This window comes from Schistocerca americana, chromosome 2 (genome assembly GCF_021461395.2).
Source record: "Schistocerca americana isolate TAMUIC-IGC-003095 chromosome 2, iqSchAmer2.1, whole genome shotgun sequence".
Lineage (NCBI taxonomy): Eukaryota > Metazoa > Arthropoda > Insecta > Orthoptera > Acrididae > Schistocerca > Schistocerca americana.
The window spans coordinates 761,576,746-761,599,895 of record NC_060120.1 but is presented as its reverse complement, the minus strand read 5'-3'; the positions used below and the strand labels follow the sequence as shown (position 1 = coordinate 761,599,895).

At 42.9% G+C, this 23,150-nt stretch overlaps 1 protein-coding gene across 1 annotated transcript in view; it reads left to right on the top strand.

Moving 5' to 3' along the window:
• LOC124594407 (ubiquitin-conjugating enzyme E2Q-like protein CG4502) overlaps window positions 1–23,150 on the top strand; it is a 613,036-nt gene that overhangs the window by 582,658 nt on the left and 7,228 nt on the right. The window contains exon 6 of the mRNA XM_047132777.1: window positions 8,703–9,089. Coding sequence (XP_046988733.1) covers window positions 8,703–9,089 — 387 coding nt within the window. The remainder of the gene's footprint in view (window positions 1–8,702; window positions 9,090–23,150) is intronic.

Here is a 23,150-nt window from a genome sequence, read left to right as displayed (position 1 = left end):
GCTTCAGCACGGAACCGCGCGACTGCTACGGTCGCAGGTTCGAATCTTGCCTCGGGCATGGATGTGTGTTATGTCCTTGGGTTAGTTAGGTTTAAGTAGTTCTACGTTCTAGGGGACTGATGACCTCAGATGTTAAGTCCCATAGTGCTCAGAGCCATTTGAACTACGCAGAGAAAAAATTGATTTTGTTTCGGTGCTGGTGTACGTTAGATACGACCACAATGTCTTTGGATTTTCAGTCAGATTTCGAAACAGAGTTTCGTTTTGGAAACTATTAAAACCATCTCGTACTGAAATACGGCTAAATTTTGAGCTCCTGTAAGACTTCGCCTCTGTTGAGGAGTAATCTTCTGATCTGTTTTGTGTATCGTGGGGGACCAGTTCCGCCGCTTATTAATATACGAGTTGGTATAATCTTTCAAATTTTGTTGATACTGTTTCTCTGAATTTGAGTCACGTGTGGTTTACATTCACATAGTTAGATCTGAGGGAATGTAGACTGTGTCTTAGGAAGGAGAAAAGCGAATTTTTATCTACTTTTTCTAATAGACATATTCTGACTTTACTTTTAGTAGATTTTGATGTTACAGTATTTAATCTCGTTACAACGATCTTGTGTCACTGATCCCTGTATTGGTCGTGATGCTCCCTATTCCCTCAGGATCATTTGTTCCTAAGAGATCAAGTACGCCGTACAATATCTTGCACAGTATAAACGGTGGTGTTAGGAGATTAGGTGCACCAATACAGAATGATCCTCTTTACCGTGAATGATACGTTCTTTCAGCGATTTCATGTGCCCTGTCACAGCGCTACAAAGTCGGGAAGACCGTCATGCAGGATTCTTAGAACTTCCAGGACTCCGCTGCTTACCATTCTACAGTCATTAGAGCCACAGGATAGACAGCAGTTCCACATTCAGTGGAGACCTCTCAGCGTCCAACTATGTTACACCCCGGGCACGTTGATGGCCTCTGCACAGCAATCAGTGCTTACTCTCGATGGCAGGAGTGATCACAATAATGAGTCTTGACAGTGTAATCGAGAGATATGGAATTTTCAGCTGGAGTGTAATGTGAGTTTATATATAGAGTATCAGCTGAATAAAGACATCCGTTGAAGTGGGAATCCAGCGAAACATGTAGCATAATGGCTGAGTCTGTTACTGTCCCTATGTAGCACTGAGTTTCAGTTAGACTAAACGCCCTCCGCGTGCCAGTATCCAGGATTAAAGGACCAATGAATGGGCTGGCTTGCTTCAGGAGAGGATGCAACGGCTTTATGACACGCTCCCCCACACAATCAGTGTATACATCCAAGCCAGAGGAGGTGCAAGTCACACTAATAAGTGGGCTCTTACTACCAAACTATTTCTAAATTTGACTCGATATTGTAATAACTAAAATAATGTCATATAACCTGTCAACCAGCGAAATTTCATTTCTTTCCTTCCTCCCCCTATGGATGCTTCACCTTTTTTTCTTTTTTTTTTTTTTTTTTTTTTTTTGCAGAGTATGTGGGATACTTAATTCAGGAACGTCTCAGCGAGTCAGTGAGCATCTCCTTGATCGGTCCTCAGAGCACTGAGACACAGTCAAGAGGACTGTGTTCGATTACGGGTGACCATTTCAGTCCTTGTGCAGCATAATGCACTGAACGGGGTTCTCATAGTCTGGGCAGACCAGCTAGACAACGCATTGAACACACAAATAGTGACACTGACACGAAAATCAATGAGGCGACGTCGAAACAAAAAGCTTGCAACAGGGTAGCATACATTGTTAAACAAATGGAACGATCTTATATGCTTTGTCATTTTCTGCTGTGCCTGATTGATTAGAGTGTATAAATTTAGGAAGGAATAGTGTCCCTTAACTATTGCTCGTAGGTGAGAGGTTTAGTGTCGAGACCTTGTTGAAACTCCGATTTAATACTTGCTGGACCAGGACGAGTACTAGTGACGGAGTGAGGAGCTGATGCAGTGAATAAAATGTTGGAAGCGTGTTCTGGAGATGGGGTGTTCATAAATTTTGGATTTTTCACGATTTTCATAAATTATTTCTAACAAATGTGAGGAAGAATAGCGCGAGGTGCCTCTTCCTCATAGTTTTCTAAGAAGCTGCTGCTCCGAAGATGACCTCATTGCTGACAGGATGTTAACTTTAAAAATTTCTCTCTTTTTCTTGCTCTCACCTGGATATCAGTTTTACGTGGTTGGGCTCTTCCAAATTATCAATTCTATTAATCCTTCCGGACAGACGACCGGCTTCAAGCTTTGAACTTACCGCCGACTGAATTTCTATCAAATTCTGGAGATGTCCTACGACTTTTTCCGTCAATGAGATGAGCTTCGTTTGGCCTGACCTCTTCTTAAAGTTTGATATTACTAGCTACTGCTCCACAAGTATATGAATGTCCTCCCTAAAGCCATACACAATCAGTGTTACAAAGAAATACACTGAAGTCATACCACATTTCTAGAGGTACTCTAATACGTGTACAGGTACAAATACTGTCTCGTCGGCAGGAACATCTTTCACGGAAGTTGATTTCTGGGCATGAAAATCGTGTCATCTCTTACTCTGCGAAACAATCCTGGGCTCCTCCGAGCGGAGAACGGCTTTCAATTAATTGCTGTTACGTATACACGCGAGTGTTCCCACTGCAAACGCCTCAACCACTTCCATTAAGACTTCTATGCACAGCATTCAACATTGTCACCCTCCCGGTAGCCACAGAAATGTCAGCCCGTATTTTGGATTGTGCCACGCTCCTATTCCTTCAAGTGGACCACATTAAATATCAGTCATCGCGCTGTCCACTATCTCCCCGTTGTTGAACTTGTAGGACGCCGGACCAGTGGTAGAAATTGTTTACACTATTTAGGAACAACAAGATGATCAACGTATAAAAAGTGTAGCTACTTCAGTATCTAGCCACATTTACATATGTACCAATATCATTTCCAGGTTGCATTTGGAAATGATGTGTGGGAAGAACGCCTTTATATAAACCTTCGTATGAGCTCTAATGTCTCTGATTTTTCTCGTCGTGGTAATTTTGCAAAATTTACTTGGGAAGAATGAATATGTCACCCGATTCTTTTTGGAACGTCCGCTGTTAGTATTTCAACAGTAAACCCATGCCTGATACCCAGTACCTCAGTCTGCATCGAACCCATTTCGCATAGCCAACAGCGATCCATCGAGGATCGTGCTTTAGCTGACATCCAGAGCGCTTCAGAACAAGCTGGCTACACTAGCTGTTTCGTCTCTCTCTCTCTCTCTCTCTCTCTCTCTCTCTCTCTCTCTCTCTCTGACACACACACACACACACACACACACACACAGCAACAATTGGCGTTCTACCTTCAAACATGCAACTGTGTACTGTGAAGAGATTCCGCAAGCGAATTACAGTGTCCTGGGTTGCGACTAGCATTTTTGTGTATCCTTAATGTGTTAAAACATACTCGACTTTATTGTCAGCTCGTTAATGTTTCCCCAAATTATTACAACTGATTATTTTTCTTAGTATATGGGGATCATCTTTAGGAAACAATCCAGACACAATACGAAGCAAAAGCGGTCTTTGAACATATGGCCAGAAATGTGCGCTAAGGGACTTACGCCCATTTGCAAGCGCAGATAAAAGATAGTTGACAGTGACCCCAGCATCAGCAACCGGCATCTGACACGACAGAATGGAATAAGCCAGACGACCGTGTAGAACATTCTCCAAACCTGCCACTATCCCTATCACTTACGACGCATGCAGGCCTCGTTAGACGTGCCCCCGTGACGACGGTTCTGCCGTTGGTTACAAGAAAACGTCACCACGGTGCTGTGATTTGTCACGGATCTTGTTTACAGATGTGGTTACCTTTACGAGGGGCGGTATGTTCAACATTCGCAGCATCGACCTATGGGATGCAGAGAATGGCCTTGGTTTGGTGGCAGCGAGTCATTAGCACCGGTACAGCCTCACCTTGATGGCGGGTATTATCTGCGACCGCCTTGTGGGAAGAGTGAGCCTTCCACATTGCTTTAGAGGCGAGGCATATCTGCACTTCCTGAGAGTCACCCTGCCTGCTGGTAGAAGTGCCTGTGGTGATACGAAGGGTAACGTCGCTGCTACGTGATAATGTGCCCTCTTCAGTGTGGAGCTAAAGATTTTTTTATCTTCACCTTCAAGTCGGTGTACCCCACATAGAATGCATTCCCGATCATATCTTCATTTGCCCTTCTTTTCTCCTAATCCTCTCATTTCCTGCACTTTTTCCCCGTATAGCAAAATCAGCCTGTTTAGGAGAGACGTTCTGTAAGTAATTCAATTTTTTTTCTGAAAGCGGGTTGGTTTTATTCAGATTTCAAAACACTATATTATTCCACACTCTTTTGGTTATGAAACACTATTTTTCGACATATCCACCGTTCAATGCGAAGGCCTTATGCCATCTTACTGGGAAGGCCACTATGCCTGCATGGTACCACTCTACTAGCCGACGTCGGAGCCAACGCCTTGCTGCGTCAATAACCTCCTCATCATCCAAGTACTGCTCCGTGTGGTGTGCATCCATCATTGGGCCAAGCAGATGAAGTCGGTAGGCGAGGAACCTAAGTAGAGGACAAATGTGTCACCACTACCAACATAGACATCCAGATGCGAGGTGTTTGATTGTGATCCGTCGATCACCTCGAATGAGAGTGTCTGCACGTTCTAACATTGCAAGATACACAGCTGTGTGCGGCCGGAAACCACACAGGAGATCGGATTGGTTTGTGCAATCTTGTTGCGATGATGATAGATGCCTCACCCTATGACTTGCCGTGCTTTTGTTCACTGTCAGGTCTCCGTACACATTCTGCAAGTGGCTATAAATTTCTGTGATGCTCTGGTTTTCCGCCAAAAGAAACTCAATCACAGCTCTCTGCTTCGAACGCACCGTTACAGACGCCATTTTGAAGGCTTGGTATAGCTCCGCCACCTATCGTAACTTCATGAAACTATTGGAGCTGAAGCGGGAAAGTTCCACGATGCCTCACGACAAATTCCTCTTCTTTTCAGCCGAAACTAGCCGAGCAAAAACAAGTGCGGCATTCCTCGTTGAACGCTTTTCGTGCGCTACAGTGGTAGTTTCGCCAGTAACTTCGCAAAAATGGAGAAGAATCGAAGTTATGAGGAACCAGTCGTCCGTTAAGTAAACTACTTTCAATGTTACGCGCTTTGCTAACCTCAGTTTCCACCATAAATCACCGAACCACATGTTGCTCCATCTATAAGAAATACGCCTTCAATGGTAAATGGAGCTCCTCGCAAGCGGAGACGGAAATAGGCTGCAGAGCCGCCAGGGCGAAATGCTCGATCACGCGAAAGAGGCTGCCGTTCGTGTGGCCTCCCATCGACCACGGCAGTTCTCCTGGAGCATGGCCGCCTTCCTTTCTTTTACACCCGCCATAAATCAGCCGTTCTGCGCCATTTATACCGTGTCCTCCAAAGTTGTGCGGGAGGAGGAGGTTTGAGTTTTATACAGACGCCTCAGAGTCAAGGTCTGCTGCCAAAATTCTCCACAGAATCAACATCACTGGCAAGGACACTCGCAATGGCTTTGTGAGTGCCTAAAGACGTCATCCCTGAATACTTAATACTACAAAACATGCTCTATGCTGCCTCATCCCTTCCGCATGAATCCTTTTTATAGATGTACACACACATGATAGGAAGGGAGGAAAGGAGGGCATAGGCGGCAGAAAGGGGAAGGTTAGAGAGTGAATGAGAAAGTTTGTCAGAATCGAGCACCATCGCTCTAGTGCTTGCTACTGTTTGTCAGAATGGAGTACCATCACTCTAGTGCTTGCTACTTAATACAGGTATAACACAATCACGCGCACAAGTAACGCCATACGCAGTGTGACTGCCCCAAGCAGCAATTCGAGACGTATAGTCATGTCTTTCTCTTCGTAGTTACATCTTCACATGATGCAAATTCCCTTCTTTGCGAAGTTTCCTCTAAAAAAATTTTCCTTAACTCATTACACAGCGTAAATTTGGTGACTAAATAATTACCTTCATCTGAAGCTCACGTATAGCTCTAGTGAAGGAATAATGCAAACAACTCTGAAATAGGAAACTTCATTAAATGAAGAATTCGGTTTTCCAACTCAAGCTGTCGTCTATTTGTAGTTTCAACGCCTTTTTCTTGAATTTTGCTGTTTAAACAGATTATTATACATTTACGCTGTAGGATTTTGTGAGATTTGTTGAACAATATTTTTTTATTACCGTAAAAATTCAACATGGCTTCGTTTTGTCGTGGGGAATGATGTCGGTTCTCTGATTACTTTTCTCCCACTCAACTGTGCTTATGGCTTTAATCTTTTTGGTGCCTATTTCGAAGCAACTATTGATTCACCATACGGGAACTTATGCATTGTGATGGATACCACTGCAAGTATACTCTGTTAATATACCGTTGCAAAATGTGGTCTGGTAACTGTAAGATTTATAGTCTTACAGTTAGCACACTAGAGGAAGAAGAAGAAGAAGAAGAAGAAGAAAAATAAGGTATATTTGTGGTGCTGTATGATCACAGTTCTAAAGTGCCCTAAGATGAACCAGTAATTGCTTCCAAACAGACTGCAAATAAATGAAAACAATATACGCCTCTGAGCGAAAGAAAAGTAGTCAGAATGTGTGCCTCATTCTCCATAGCAAAATATTTCACCGTAGACGTCCCCACCTTCCAGCGGTATGAACACAAAAAGTCTAATTAGTTCGAGGTAGACTTGGTGGCTATTCTTTGCATATCGACACAATGAAAATAATGGAATAGCTAACAAACAATACAACTTTCTTTATGGAAACCGGTCGTTGTGACCGAGCGGTTCTAGGCGCTTCAGTCTGGAACCGCGCGACCGCTACGGTCGCAGGTTCGAATCCTGCCTCTGGCATGGATGTGTGTGATATCGTTAGGTTAGTTAAGCAGTTCTAAGTTCTAGTGGACTGATGACCTCCGATGTTAAGTCCCATAGTGCTCAGAGCCATTTGAACCATCTTTATGGAATTTTTACCATTCCAATGTACATTTACAATCCACTGCATCATCATCCAGTCTTCGTAGTTAGGTAAGATATTTGAACTAGTCTATTTATTGAAATGGCGTAAAACGAGTCAATTTACAGGCTATGTGTAAGAGTACATTGAAGGCGTCTATGTGGGGGATAACTTGCCTGATGACGTGACAGAAGAAGAAACAGAAGTCGATGAGAAAAAGTTAGGGCAATCAGAATTTAAAAGAACGAGTAGATAACATTCCATTGGAATTTCAAAATCATTGGGGGAAGTGGCAACAAAACGATTATTCACGTTGTTGTGTGTAATGTACGAGGCTGGCGACATACCATCAGACTTTAGGAAAAACAGCATCCGCACAACTCCGAAGATAGCAACATCCGACAAGTGCGTGAATTATCGCACAGCCAGCTTGACACTTGACAGCTAATGCATGGAAGCTGCTGACAAAAATAATACACAGAAGTAAGGGACAAGGAAATTGAGGATCTGTTAGATGACGATTCGTTTGGTTTAAGGAGAGATAAAAGCGGCAGAGATGCAGTTCTGACGTTGCGATTCATAATGGAAACAAGAGTGAAGCACAGTCAAGATACGTTCCTAGGATTTGTCGAACTAGAAAAAACGGGAAACAGAAAAAATGGATTTGTCATACTGGCATAATTTTAGCATTAGCCCAACTCCAATGGGAATGTTTTTTAATGGATTTGATTTGATTTTACTGATGGTCGTAAATATCACGTTACTTGGCGTGAGCTTCTTTTCTCTGAAATTTGTCGTCGGTTATATGTGATTTTACTTGTAAGTAATTTTTTGCTTATTATATTTTTATCCAGTGGTTTTGTACATCCTTTACACTTGATATTTCTTTTTAACTATAATGTGGAAAACTTCCTCAACAGTTCCATATACCTCTGAAGAAAGCAATTTTACAATTGTTTAAATCTTGGCGAAGGGCTGTTAATAAACCTTTATACCTGCAACTGGTTGGCTGATTTCCTCGAATCATTTATCAATATCCATATTAATTTCAGACCTTCTCGTGCAGCTACACTTCAAATTAGGTTTTTTTTTTTTACAAGTGACCAGTTTTTAAATAATAATTAGAATATGGGGATGGATGGCATTATCCAGAAGAAATGATCTTAGTTTAGATTTAAAACTTGTTTAATACCAGTCAGACATTTCATGTTACTATGAAAAGTTTGACTGAAGCATTTTGAACTTCTTTTTGAGCCACTGACAGTGTGTTTGGGCGTGTGGCAGACGGGGGTAACTCGTTGAAGAGGTATCTAGCTACCCACAACATGACTGTTGTTATAAAAGAAGTTACGTAGCAACAGAAGACCTGACGATGCAGCTGTGACTTCTTAATGTATGTTGGCATAGAAAGAATGCCATAAAAATAGTAGAAGCATTTTATGATCAAGTTTTTCATTAATTTGTTTGCTTGAACCGCAGTTGATATTCTCAACCATTTCATTTATGTGCTTTAGGTAAGAGTATTAGTACCATTTTATATTGGTATAATTCTATCATTCTGAATACAACAAAATCAGTGTACAAAATAAACGAGAACACTGGACCCAAGATAGAGCCGCGTGGTAGCCCGTTCTCTGCGCTGCCGACAGGTGCGCGCGCGGCGGCTGATGAAGGAGCTACGAGAGATTCAGCGGCTGCAGGCGCAGCAGCGGCACGACCCGGTGTTCACGGTGGAGCTGGTCAACGACAACCTGTTCGAGTGGCACGTGCGGCTGTTCCGCGTGGACGCGGAGAGCGAGCTGGCGGGCGACATGCGCGAGCTGGGCGTGCCTTGCATCCTGCTGCACCTCGCCTTCCCCGACAACTTCCCGTTCGCGCCGCCCTTCATGCGCGTCATCTCGCCGCGCATCGAGAAGGGCTTCGTCATGGAGGGCGGCGCCATCTGCATGGAGCTGCTCACGCCGCGCGGCTGGGCGTCCGCCTACACCGTCGAAGCCGTCGTCATGCAGTTCGCCGCCAGCATAGTGAAGGGACAGGTGCGTCTCCTCCTCTTCTTTGGCAATCATTCTACATAGAAAACACTACGCTTATAGCATGCGCAAAACTAGCCTTTTGCCCGCATCTTCATCCGCATACGCATGTGTCACGTATATTTCACACGTATACCGGGCGTGCAAAAATTCATTTCCCAAACTGAAAGATCTGATGGTGGAGCCAACAGCAGACATATTTCGTTAAGCAACCAGGTATTGGAAACTCAAAAAACACCAACGGAGAAATGATCCCATCAGAGCACAAAAAAGCGAACGTGTTTCTGTTTAAAAGACTCTGTCTAAAAGTAGGATACCAGCTGCCTCATTCTACCTTCCTCAGCTCCTTTACAAATTTTCACAAAAATATTCGTGCTCTTTTTTTAACACGCAAGTCACTTCACACTCCTACAAGATCCTCTAACTATAACTCACACCCACTAGTACATCACTGTAAACCGCTCATACCTATCACTGCTACTCGCCCATACTCACTCGCTCATTCAGCCCAACTCATTGTCATTACCGCCTTGTGTCTCTCTGTCACTGTCTCCTGTCTCACAGCCGCAGTCTCCTTCGTTGTGTCCGACTGCTACCGTCTACTCTCTCTGTCTCTCTCTCCCTCAGGCCCACTCTTACTGCTACTATCTCTTTCGTTCATCCCCACTGCTGCTGTCTCTTCTCACTGTCACTACCTCTGTCTCTGTCGTTGTCACTGCCATGGACTATTATCTCTCAGTATCACTGGCTCTCGCCTACTTCCACTTTCTCCTTCTCTTTATTCCTCTCCCACTTGCACCGTCTCCTTCGTTCTTTTCTTGTCACTCTTCTGTCACTGTCAATTATGTTCCACCTCCACTGTGTTCCTCTGTCTCTCTTTTACTGCCACTGTCTCCTTCACTCTTTCGATACCGCAACCACTGTCTACTGTCTTCCAGCATTTATTACATTTACGTCGCTTTCCCACTGCCATTGTCTCCTTCTCTCTCAGCACAAAGAGAGCTAATATTCGCATACCAAAATTTTTGGGAAAATTTTTGAAGGTGCTGAGGATAGCAGAATGAGGCAGCTCGTGCCCCACTCTTCAGTCAGAGTCTTTTAAACAGGAACATATTCGCCTTCTTTGTGCACAGATAGGAGCATTTTTCCGCTGGCTCCCTTCCTTTCACTGCTAGAGCAGGGCACGTCACTCGTACGAAAAGAACTTTGTGTGCAGAAAACTTTGATAGTTTTCTTTAGTGAAATTGAAATAACGCAAAACTAATTTTGCGGCTCAGACCGGCATTTACGTGCACAAAAATTCTGCATGAGCTTCAGTACTACAACGTCAGATTCCTAGAACCCTTGCGTTCATGACAGAAACACTTTACAGCATATTTCTCCGTGCTACGTCACTCTATAAATACGTTTTCGCCTAACACTGGGTTTTACGTGCGTATTTTACGTTTACAAAAAGGTTAATTTTGAATCTTTCTATCTCGAAAACGGATAAAAATATCAAGAAAATTTTCATGGTTTTTCGAGATCAGGATCTTAGGAATATATTGTTAAAATCATAGCCATTTGTTGTCCATTGCCGTCTTGGAAGCCGAGGCTCGGTTTTGGTACAGAAAATCCACGTTTTTGGGGTGTTTCTCGATGACCGATAAAAATTTTTTAAAATGGGAAGAGGGCACTTCTAGATATCTTCCTGGAAAATATACCATTAAAATCTGAGCAGTTTACTGCTGTTAGTAATTTAGATATCCACTGCTGACGGTGAAAAGCCGCGAAAACGCTTTTTTTTTCGGATTTTCTCATAAACTGGCGAGGAACTAAATGGTGTCTCCGCAAACCCCCTAAGCCGCACCGTAGACTATATGTAATTCAAAAAGAACCAACCGATTGCTCCATTTTCCTAAGTGGAGGAAGTTTATAATATTCAAACACTGACCCTGTTCTGTTTGGTATACAAATACTTCGTAGCCCAAGGACTATCCAAAACACTCTACCTTACTATCACCAATAGCTAATAGAATCTGAGGTACGAGCCCAGAAAAAAAATCCCGATTGTATGTGCGGCGTTTTGGAACCCTAGAGGTAGCGCATGTTGCTGTCGCCAGCGTACTGATGTCTGAGACCACCCGTGTCGAAAGAGATAAACAAAAAGTACTTTCTTTAAACATCGTTATTCCAGAGTTGATTAAGGCACGTACCGTTGTGACAACCTGATGTCCAAAATGAGCCAGTAAACTGCATGTAACGCTGTAGTACCTGCTTGACTGTTGCAGTATATAATATGGAGTGCTACACATGGAGAGAACTTTGTTTACGTTGCAACTGAATGCAGTGGTCAAAGAGCTCATCCAATGTACGACGAAAGTTTCTCTTCACGAAGATGTCCCAGTTGTTTCACACTTACTGAAATCCACGACCGCATGGGTTTTGTCGGCACACTGATAATATGCAAGTTTAGTGCAGGCAGCCTATGAATGATGCGTACACCTGCCTGTGTGGGAGTCATTCTACTGCGCTTTGACAACAGACCCGAAGCAACTACACAAGAAATTGCCACTCCGTTCGGTGTTCACTATTCTTTAGTATCGAATGTGTTGCGTGAACAGCTGCTTCATCCTTTTCGTCATACTAGAGTACAAGCCTGGGGCCAGATTGACCGTCCCCCGCGGCTTACGTTTGTATAGTGGTTTCTGGAATAGGGTAAGGAAGACACTCTTTCCTGAAATTGTGCTGTTTGTGAATGAGGCTCAATTTACTCGAAAAATAAGCTATAATTATCATAAATCACATGTATAGTTATAGGAGGTTATAAGACACTATTTTCATTAAACATATGGTCCGATATCGTGGGCCATTTCTTGTTTGTGTCCTATATGATGCCTCCTTACATCAGGTGCCAACATACAGACTGTTCTCGCAAGAGCACCTGCCGACGTTACCAGAGGCGTTATCCCTACGTAACAGAATGAGGACGTGGTTCAACATGGTAGGGCTCTGGCGCACTTTGCAAAAACATATGCGCAGCATTAAGTCGTAAATTCGGCAATCGGTGGGTCGGACGGTAAGACCCTCGGACCTCACCCATTAGACTTATTTCTCAGGGGCTCCATGGAACACAAAGTGTATTCTACGCCTTTGGACTCAGAGGAGGAATTAGTTGCAAGAATACATCACACACTTTCCATTGAACGCAAGACACTCTGCCACGTCGTCACAGCCTCTGTGCTGAAGGTAAGTTTTAAGTTTTCAATCTTTATTATAACGCTGCTCATAACGATAAAGGAGTGAAACACATTTAACTTTGCTTTATTCATAGCCAGACCTCATGGCCTCCAGGATACTCCGTGCTCATTCAGTATCCATTTCCAGCATGTTGTTGCATATGGAGTTATCTCCATCATAACATCTGTCAGTTTGGGCACTGAATTTTTGAACACCCTGTGTAAATTTCACGTTATATGACATACACAAAACATATTTCATTAGTATCAGTAGCCGGTGATGAGCTCGCTCGTTTCCGCAATCTTTGTAAGAGATATTCACGTTGATCTTTAGATTTAGCAGCCTGCATTGTAGTGAAACTTTGCTGAATAGCTTGAACCCTTGGGGTACGTTCATACTCTGCTTCGTTTCTTCGCAGTACTTTAGCTTTTTTCCTTTCCACTGAATCTTACCGACAACCTTCTGTTTCGTTTCACGCATACTGACAATAGTTAACTGATAATCGTTACGAGAAAAAGAACTGACGCTGGCAAGTGCCCGTTTTACACCTTGTGGCTCCGGAGAGGACATCAAATGTATCTGTGATATTTAGCCATATGCCATAATCCATGGATTTCAAACACGTTGATAAAGTTATATGTTGGCTGTCGTCTCCATTTTTTCGACCTACCTAAACAATACAAATAAGTGATAAATTTCACTTCTTACTTTTAAAGTATTCCAAATCAACCAAATACGGGAAACAAATCGTTTGCGAAAATTTTTATATGCCAACCCCTATACCCAGGGTGGTAAAAACGATAATTTTCTCCCACAACATGTTTGTGCAAATAATGAGTATACTCCATATTTGGTCGAAATTGTTCCCAGCATTCGTTACTTACGCTTTTAAGGAATCGTATTTCACCCCCACCAACAGTCACAGGGGGTGCTAGGCACGTCTCACTGTCACAGTAATTTTTTTTCTGTATAGCAAATACTACATGTGGCAGTTTCGACAGAAATTACATCAGCCAGTTCAGAGATTTGTTCATACGTCACTGTTTATGTATCCTCACCCGCACTCCCAAAGGCGAAAGCGTCATCAGGCCTGTCACCAACGAGCCTAGCCACCCCAAAACAATGACTTTGATATCGGTCGTTATCGGATACTTTTAAATGTCACAACTTCCTGCTTCCACCCGTAACCCTATGGGTCGAAGAGCTATACTACCCCATAATATTTTTACACAAATAATTTTAATTGTATAAATAATGAGCTGAAATTGCTTCAGACGTTCCTGAGTTCTGCTTCTAGGTTGTCCCCTTTCCTACTTCCGCCCACACCCTGTTGTATGAGAGGTAGGAGGTTCTTATTCAACAACGGCTATATCCAGGTAGCGACTGATATGTTTATTCGGTTTGAATGAAATCGATCCAGTGGCTTAGGATATATGCAATATGCGTACATACATATTAACAACGGGCGATCAAAATGTTTCCGTTCGAAGGCCGTACAGTCCAGAATCGGTATTTCAACCATGCAAAATCGCCGTGAGCACAGAGGCAATAATCCCACCAACGCACCAGGTTGAAGATATGCGTTTGGTAAAACACTATTTCTTGCTGCCTGAAGAAGTCCGTAGTTGCCTACTGCACGTCCTCGTCCGACAGGAATCGTCAATCCTTCAATGCCTTTATTAACGGCTCGAAGACGTGATAATCGCGTGGAGAGAGATCAAGACTAAGACAGGTGCTCGAGTATCTCCCACTTGAGTTGACGTAACTTCTGCGTTACTACATCTGCAATATGGAGACGTGCGTTATCTTGATGCAGCAGCATCTTTTGTCGCATTTCTTACTGCACGCACGTCGGAAAGACACAAAAGCCACACTAATCCCTTCCCTACATGTCGGTGCTTATATACCCTCATCGGAGTCGTGCTACTTTGCATATACGCCTCAGCATAGAATAGAAACTCCTGTATGAACAATCATAAGAGCTTCGGTGGCAGGCCAGTGCTGTGCAACAAAGGCATACGAAGGAAACCAACTTGTAGACAACATAAAAAAGTGGGAACAGAAAACGGATGAAGATGAGACTGAAGACAAGGTGCTGCGATAAGAACTACGGAGCTCTGAAAGAACTAAATCGAAACAGGGACTCTGGAGTAGACGACAACCCTGAGAACTGCTGCGATCCTTGAGAGAGCCAACCACGACAAATCTGTCAGTGGTATGTACTATATACGAAACAGATGAAATACCCCCAAACTTCAAGAACAAATTCATAATTTCAACGTGAAGGCAGATGTTGACAGGTGTGAACATTACCGAAGCATCAGTTTTACAAATCATGGATGCAGAACACCAACACGAATCATTTACAGAAGAATGGAAACTCTGGAACCTCTGTTATCCTTAGAACAGTGGAAAACAATTGTATGAACTTTGTAACAACGTTAAGTATCCTAGTGTTGTCCGCCCAGCTAGCCGCGCGTTCTAACGCGCTGTTTCCCGAACGGGAAGGTGTGCCGGTCCCTGGCACGAATCCGCCCGGCGGATTTGTGTCGAGATCCGATGTGCCGGCCAAGCTGTGGATGGTTTTTAGGCGGTTTTCCATCTGCCTCGGCTTGTTCCCCTTATTCCGCCTCAGTTACACTATGTCGGCAATTGCTGCACAAACACTGTCTTCATGTCTATGTACGCGTACATCATCATTACTCTACCACACAAACATATGAGGTTACACTCGTGTGGTATGAGACGTTCCCGTGGGGGGGGGGGGGGGGGGGGGGAGGGGGGGGAGGGGTAGTGGATGGGGTCCACTGGGGGCCGGTCAGCACAATAACCCTGGGGTGGGTGGACTGCTGCGGCCTGTTGTGGATTTGTGGACCACTGAGGCTACGGCGGGACGAAGCCCCTAAGTCGTTCCTAGGTCCCCCGTTCAATGTTCAACACACACAATCCTAGTGTTTAAATACATTTGTATATTCTTGGCAGATACCGCGTAAGAGCCTTCTTTAACTGGAGTGCACTGTTGTGTAAACACGCACTGAAATTTGCAGACCGAAGGCTGGCACCGACGTAGTGTCTGAGGCAGACGCTGTACGTACGTTCGATACATTTAGCTGTGTAATGATGGGTTCATCTTTGGACGTAGAGTGGGAAACGAAGAGGTCCAAAGACTACAGATACCTCTAATACAGTCTTACAGAGGAAAGGTATTCCATTCTGACATTTAACAAACATGAACGAAATATTTCTCCTGTTACTGCAATAATCTGCCACAGTACTCTGGCTTATCAAGAGCACAGAAATCAAGATGAGTGATATCCCTGTGTTCCTGTATTATTTTCATTTGTATACGGGCCGATAGTAATAAAATCATTATTCAATTGTCTCTAATAATATACCTTGCTGCTGCAGTAACTTATTGATGGTGTGGGGTCCCATAGCAGTTGGATGCACTAAATGTGTTATTCATATCAGTCGCTCGGTTGTTAACATCTGGTATGTGCGTCAGTAGGAAAAGATAAATATGAAGCGAGGGATATCAGAGAACAAAATTCGCCGGGATGGTTAACATACCCAAAACAAACTTATTAAATTCACATATGAACGAAATGCGACTCTCTATATATGTACTATAAAATGTCAAAAATCATTTCAATTGTGAAGTCTCCAGAGTATTAATGTCTCCACTTCAGATACCGCTTAATGAGAATTAAAATGGTTCTGGCAAAATTGATTACCATAAGGCAAATATTTCTAGGATTGAGCAACGTCGGCGTAACCCAATGTTCTCTTTAGTGAAATATGAAATTTTTATATTGAAATGCTTCTGTATCTCTAGACACCGTGTTGCTCTCATTAGTTAGTCCAACTCAGGGACGATCTGAATCTTGACATGAATTTTATCGAAGCCACATCCGCTGTCTGTTTCGTAGCTGATACCCCAAATTCATTTGTAAATGTGTCAATTACTTCACCGAAAGCTTGTGCTGGTTACTGGGTGCCAGCTATTGGCGCATAAGTATCCCTTTCAAGATCAAAGCAGCTGTTCAGCTTAATGAGACGAACATGCCCTCACAGAACTCGCGATCTAAGCGATGTAAATCATAGCTAACTGATATAAGGCTGTAACCTTTCGTGAAATTCTAATTAATAATGAAACTAGGAAAGCGGTGACGTGTGTAAAGAGAGTGAGATAGAGTGATTCAGACAGAGAGAGAGAGACAGACAGACAGACAGACGGAGATAAGAGAGGAAGGGAGGCTACGTCAATCCGTACATACTGAGTAATTAAAAGCAGTGCTTAATTTCAAAACTTTTCCGTGCCATAACACGCCTCTTCAACCATACAAACTACCTCCCCGCCCCCTCCGCCACCCTCCATCTCAGCCATAAAAATTACAAGTTTCGATTTTTGAAAACTAGTGACAAAACTTACAATGAGAAATCATTTTTTTACAAAATACTGTTCCGAAATTGAGGTTTATAAAGCGTAATTTCTCATAATCAAAACAATAATACCACAGGATTCAATATAAACAACAGGTGCTACCATCATTCCCTCTAGCAGTGTCACTTAGCTCCCTATTTCCGCTCGTTACACATTGATAGAAGTCGTTAGTCTTCGCGACTATGAACTATGAACTGGCTGCAACCAGCGACAACGTTCAAACAGTTCACTGTAGGTGCTCATTGAATGTATGTTCAGTATTAATTAATAAAGTATTTAGAATAGCGATCAGGATATTCCTGGTCCATAGAGGCTCATGTACAATTCCAAATTTTCTGGAACCGCGCGACCGCTACGATCGCAGGTTGGAATCCTCCCTCGGGCATGGATATAAGTGCTGTCCTTAGGTTAGTTAGATTTAAGTAGTTCTAAGTTCTAGGGGACTGGTGACCTCAGACGTTAAGTCCCATAGTGGTCAGAGCCATTTGAAACATTTTTGAACAATTCCAAATTCCCCATACCCCTGCCGATCACATTACGTTGGTCTCCCATTGTCACGTTTACTGATGCCGGCGCAAAGGTAAATTGTAGTTATGCTGCTATCTGACACACGTACACTGTTTTAAATCTCCTGTGTCGATGCTGCTATCTGACACACGTACACTGTTTTAAATCTCCTGTGTCGACTTGTTCCACGGAACCCAAAAAAATTCAATAGCGAGTACCGGAACGCTGTTTCGGCGCATTCCTGTCGAAATTAGGCCCTGATTGAAAGGAATTTTCTTCAAAACCTAGTAAATTTTATTGATACTTTCTAATTCTTTCTACTTTTTTCAAAAGTTCTCTTACGCTTTTTTTTCCTTTTTAATGAAACTTCGCAATTTGGTCAGCCTATCATGATTTTGTTTGTGGAATTATTCTGTTACATTTCGTAAGTCTGATACCGTTCGAGGTGATGTATTGGATAACATATTACATGCGGGAGCGGTTTGGGTGGATTCACCATCTAGATTTAAGTTTCCCCTAAATCATCCGAGGTAAATGCTGCGATAATACAGACATGGCCGATTTCCTTCTCCAACCTTCGCCCAAGTGTCAGCTCTCCTCCGTCTCAAATGACCCAGATGTAGACGCGACATAAAATAATAATCTTCCTTCCTTCGAAATTTTCGTGTCGGTAATTGACCTTCGTTATTGTCGTCATAAGCAACAAACAGGTGCCCATTCCTATCGAGTAATTATATCATTATAGAGGACACACACACTATATATATATATATATACATACGAGCGCGAGTGGGATCGAAGCTTCAGCGCCATTTCCTGACGGGCGCCTGCAACGCGACAGCCCGTGACACAGCGCCACACCAACCTTTAACAGAAGGCTACGCCTACTAACATCAGGTACTGCCTACTGCTGCAAGAAGCAATCAGTGAATTATATCATAATTATAGCAGAAACTTAAGATGGTGAAAGTACACGATAGAGAAATAAAGAAGTTCCAGTGAACATAGGTCCACAAAAAAGCCTTTTGCGAATCTGTGTTTGCGCTCAGTATGTAGTACGGTACTTATTAGAACAAATGTATGTCTGTATCCTTTTCGATTAAGTCCTCATATGATTACACTCAAGTTTCTCCCATGGTTTATATAAGGGCCGTTCAAAAAGAAACGAGCCGGGGTCTGGGATGCGCAAACCGGTACAGGAGGGCAATATCGTGGCGTGTGTAACGAGGTGTGGTTCCGATCAGAGGGTGGAAGTTCACAGCCCTTCGCCAGAGGACACGCGTGCACGTCACGTGACTATACAGAGCTAGCAGCAGCTTGCATCAATCATCCAACGCTGCCAGTCGCATTGCAAACAATGACATGGAGGCGTCAACAGAAGAGCAAAGAGGTGTTGTTCGTTGTCTGACAGTGAAAGGAGTAGGAGGAGCGGACATTCGTCGACGACTGTCACAAGTGTACGGCGAACACTGCATGTCTCTTGTAGGGGCACAAGCGTTTCAGGGAAGGACGGGTGTCGTTAGCCGATGATGCACAGTCTGGAGCAACACACTGCATTACCGATGTCATCGTCTAGCTGGTGGATGCACTCATTACCCAGGACCGCCGAGTGACAGGCTAAGCCATAGCCGCCGTGGTCGGATTGAGCGTCGGAAGTGTTCACACCATTATGAAGGAACGACTGCACATGCGCAAAGTGTGTCCTAGTCTTCAACCACGCCAGGAAGCATGTCGAATGGCACACTGTCGTGCTCAACTGCAGCGTTATGCTCGGCAAACGATTCACCTCGGGTGACAACGTCCATCTGTACGTGCGGAACTGGTTAACATCGCAGCCCAAGGAATTACATGTGACAGCCATTCACCGCCTTGTGTCACAGTGGGACAAGTGCCTCAACAGCCAGGGTCAATACTTCTAACATACAGGTGCTGGTTTCTGTAATTATGCCTCCGGCTCGTTTCTTTTTGAACGCCCCTTATAGTTGGGCCATATATTACATGCATGACTGGCCAGATGGATAGGACGAACAGGGACTGTACTTTGACCTTCAATATCTTCCTGACATCAGTCCCCTGGATTTTCTGTCTGGAGTCATCTCTAATGGAGATTTACAGCACTCCTGTTGATACAGTTAACAAACTTGGAGAGCGAATTATACAGCCTTGCAAAGACTTACGAGATGGTCCGTGGTGTTTGCAAGAATGTGTAATTCACTGCAGAGACTAGTGCACTGTTCTGTCCCAGTGAGAGAACGACGCGTGGAACACCACCTTACACAGCTCCGGGTGTAAGTAAACAGTGATACGTAACGTGCTGAAGCAATTTGTATTTCTTTTTAAGTTAGGCCAATTACTGAGGTCAATTACATGGAGATTGAGTCGAAAAGTCTACATTTGAAATACATTGTTACTAACTGGCACAACATTTCATACTGAGCTCTTCGGTGACTCGAAACTATACTCTTTCACTCCTGACATCATTTTTCAAATTTTTTAAAAAGGTGATGTATTCTAGAATACTATCTCCACTTAGCAACAATAACGTTCGCAGCAAATCACTGATTTTGTTTCAGCAGAGTTGCTCTACTGAGAATTCCATTTACATGTTTATTCACAAAATTATACAGCCATCATATAACCAGTGTTAAAATCCTTCTATGGAGCCCAGAGACGCTGAATATGCTCCTCTTTATTAAAAGACTCCGACTGTCAAGTGGAGTACCAGCTGCCTCACTCTACCTTCCTCAGCACCTTTAAAAATTTTCGCAAAAATGTTGGCTTGCGAACATATTAGCGCTCTTTTTAACATCCAACTCACCACTCATTCACACAGTCTGCCCTAGCTGTAACTCGCACACACCTACGAGTCCATCGCTGTAAATCTTTCATACCTATCCACTCCCAGTTGCCCATTCTCACTCACTCGGTCCAATTCGTGGTCATTATATCTTTGTGGCTTTCTGTCAATGACCCCTGCCTCAAAGCCACAATCAGATTCGTTCTGTCCTACTACTAATGTCCACTCTCATTGTCACTATCTCACTCTTTTCCTCTCTTACTGCTGCTATCTCATTCATTACTCAAAGTGCTTCTGTCTCTTGTCACTGTCACTGCCTCTCTCTTCCTCGTTGTCATTATCATTCTTTATCACTGGCTCTCACTAATTTCAACTTTGTCCTTCTTTCTTACTCCTCTCCCACATGGACTGTCTCCTCCACTCTTTTCCTAGCATATTCTCTCATTGTCGACTCTGTTCTACTGCCACTGTGACTCTCTCTTTCTCTCAGACTGCCATTGTCTCCTTCACTCTTTCTGTATCGCAGCCACTGTCAAAACCTTCCAGTATTTATTACTTCTCCGTCTCTTTCCCGCTGCTACTGTTTCCTTCTCTCTGAACAAGAAAAAGGACGAATATGTTCGCATGCCAACATTTTTGTGAAAAATATTAAAGGTGCGGAGAGAGGTAGAATGAGACAGCTGGTACTCCACTTTTCATTCAGAGAAAATGAAGAGTATATTCGCCTTTTCTGTGCTCCTATAGGAGCATTTTTCCGCTGGTTCCCTGCTTTTCCCTGCCACAACAGGGCATATCACTCATGTGAAAAGAACTTGATGGGTCAGTATAACTTTGATAGTTTACTTATGTGAAATTTAAATAACGCAAAACTGATTTTACACCTCAGACCAGATTTTACGTACACAAAAATTTTTCATGTGCTTCAGTACTCCAACGTGGAGTTCTCAGAGACCTTCTCATGATTATGGAGCCACTTTATACCACATCTGTCCATGCTAAATCACTTTATAGATTACGTTTCCACCTCACTCTGCATTTTACGTGCGTATTTTGCATCCACAAGTAAGATAATTTTGAACTTCAGTATCTCGAATAAAGATATCTAGAAAATTTTAAAGGTCGTTCGAGATCGGGACCTTAGGAATATATCGTAAAAATTTCAGCCATATGCTGTGCGTAGCCATGTTGGAATCCTCGGCTGGGTTTTGGTCCACAAGTGACGGTGAAAGTATAGAAAAAAAAAACACTTTTTTGGGGTTCCCGAGGAACCACTCATGAACTAACTGTGCCTCCACAAGTCCATCAAGCCCACCGCAGACCACATCAAGTTCAAAAAGAGCTATCCGATTTCCCCCATTGCTTAAGCACGTGGAACTGTTTAATATTCATACTTTGACCCTGTACTGTACTATGTTAACACCAAGACGGTCCTTCTGTTGGGTCTACAAATGGCCCCTTGCCCAAGGGCTATCCAGTACACTTGACTTCACCTTTTATCACCAAGATTTAACGAGGTATGAGCACCGTAAAATCCCGCTTTTATGCTTTGCGTTTAGGAACATATTGATATGCATGCTGTCGCATGGTATTTTCTGTGACCTATCTAAGGCATTTGACTGTGAATCACAGTATTCTCCTCGGTAAGTGAGGTTTTTGGGATTGATGGTATAGCCAAAAAATGGATAATGTCATACGTAACCAAAAGGTATCATTGACTGGTTTTCTGAGAATGGTCTCACCCTCAGGTTCAAAAAGACACAACATATTCAGTTCTGCACACCTACGGGTACTACACCAATGATAAGAGTGAAACATGCTGAGAAAATAATGAATAGACTAGAAACTTCCAAATTCTTAAGGGGTCATATTTATGCGAATTTAAACTGGGAAAATAACATTTTGGAACTCCTAAAACAACTTAGTTCAGTCACATTTGGACTTAGAATCAATGCAAATCTTGAGGAGTGACAAATCGGTAAGCTGACGTATTTTGCTTATTTTCATTCAATAATGTCATACGGAATAATGTGCTGGGGTAACTGATCTTTAAGAAAATAAGTATTCATTGCTAACAAACGTGCTAAAAGAATAAGATGTTATACTCATCCACGACTATCTTGTAGACGTCTGTTTAAGGAATTCGTCATTCTGACTGCTGCTTCACCGTATATTTATTTACTCATGAAGTTTGTTGTAAATAATGCACTGTAGTTCAAAAGGAACAATGATGTATGTAATTATTATAACAGAAGGTAAAATGACATTCATTACTCCACATTCAGACTGTCTTTAACAAAAAAGGAGGTGCGCAATGCTGCAACAAAAATGTTTGATAACTTACTCAGTGATGTAAAATGTTTGACAGATAGCAAAGTAAAATTTGAAAACAAACTAAAAAAGTTTCTCCTTTACAACCCCGTCCATCCTGTAGAAGAATTTCTATTATTATGACGTATGAAAGGTGGTGGGTAGGAATTACTAACTCGCATCTGTCGCAAATTTTTTAAAATACCTTATAAATGTTCAGCACATAGCCACATTTAAAAATTAATTTGCGATGTGCATGTAAAATGACTCGTTCCATTTCATTACGATTTATCATGCAAATGATCAGTGGATCATGAAACTAACTAGCTAACTAAATTCACCCATACACCGAGAGGGGTAACGCACTGACTAGCCATTTTAAATCCTCCTCCGGTCATCCGGATTTAGGTTACTCGCCGCTCCAGGTAAATGCTAGGATGGTTCTTTTGAAAGGGCACGGTCAATTACCTTCACCGTACTTAAGAAAACAATTCGAGTTTGTGCACCATCTCTAATGCCCTCGTTGTCGACGGGACGTTAAACACTAACATTCTTTTCTTCCTTCGTCCAAGTCAGTTTTCGCAATCAATTATGATCTGCAGTAGCTACTGGAGTGGGATGGTTGCACCGCTACCCAATGAGACCATTAAGGTCTCCTTTCTGCCCGACAGCTTCCATCGATCAGTCAGATCATTTTATGTTGCGGCGGACTCGAGTGTTAATATTCGTAAATTACTTATCTGAACTTTGTTTACTTTCTGATTACTTAGAAGCTGTTATGATCTCTGATCTT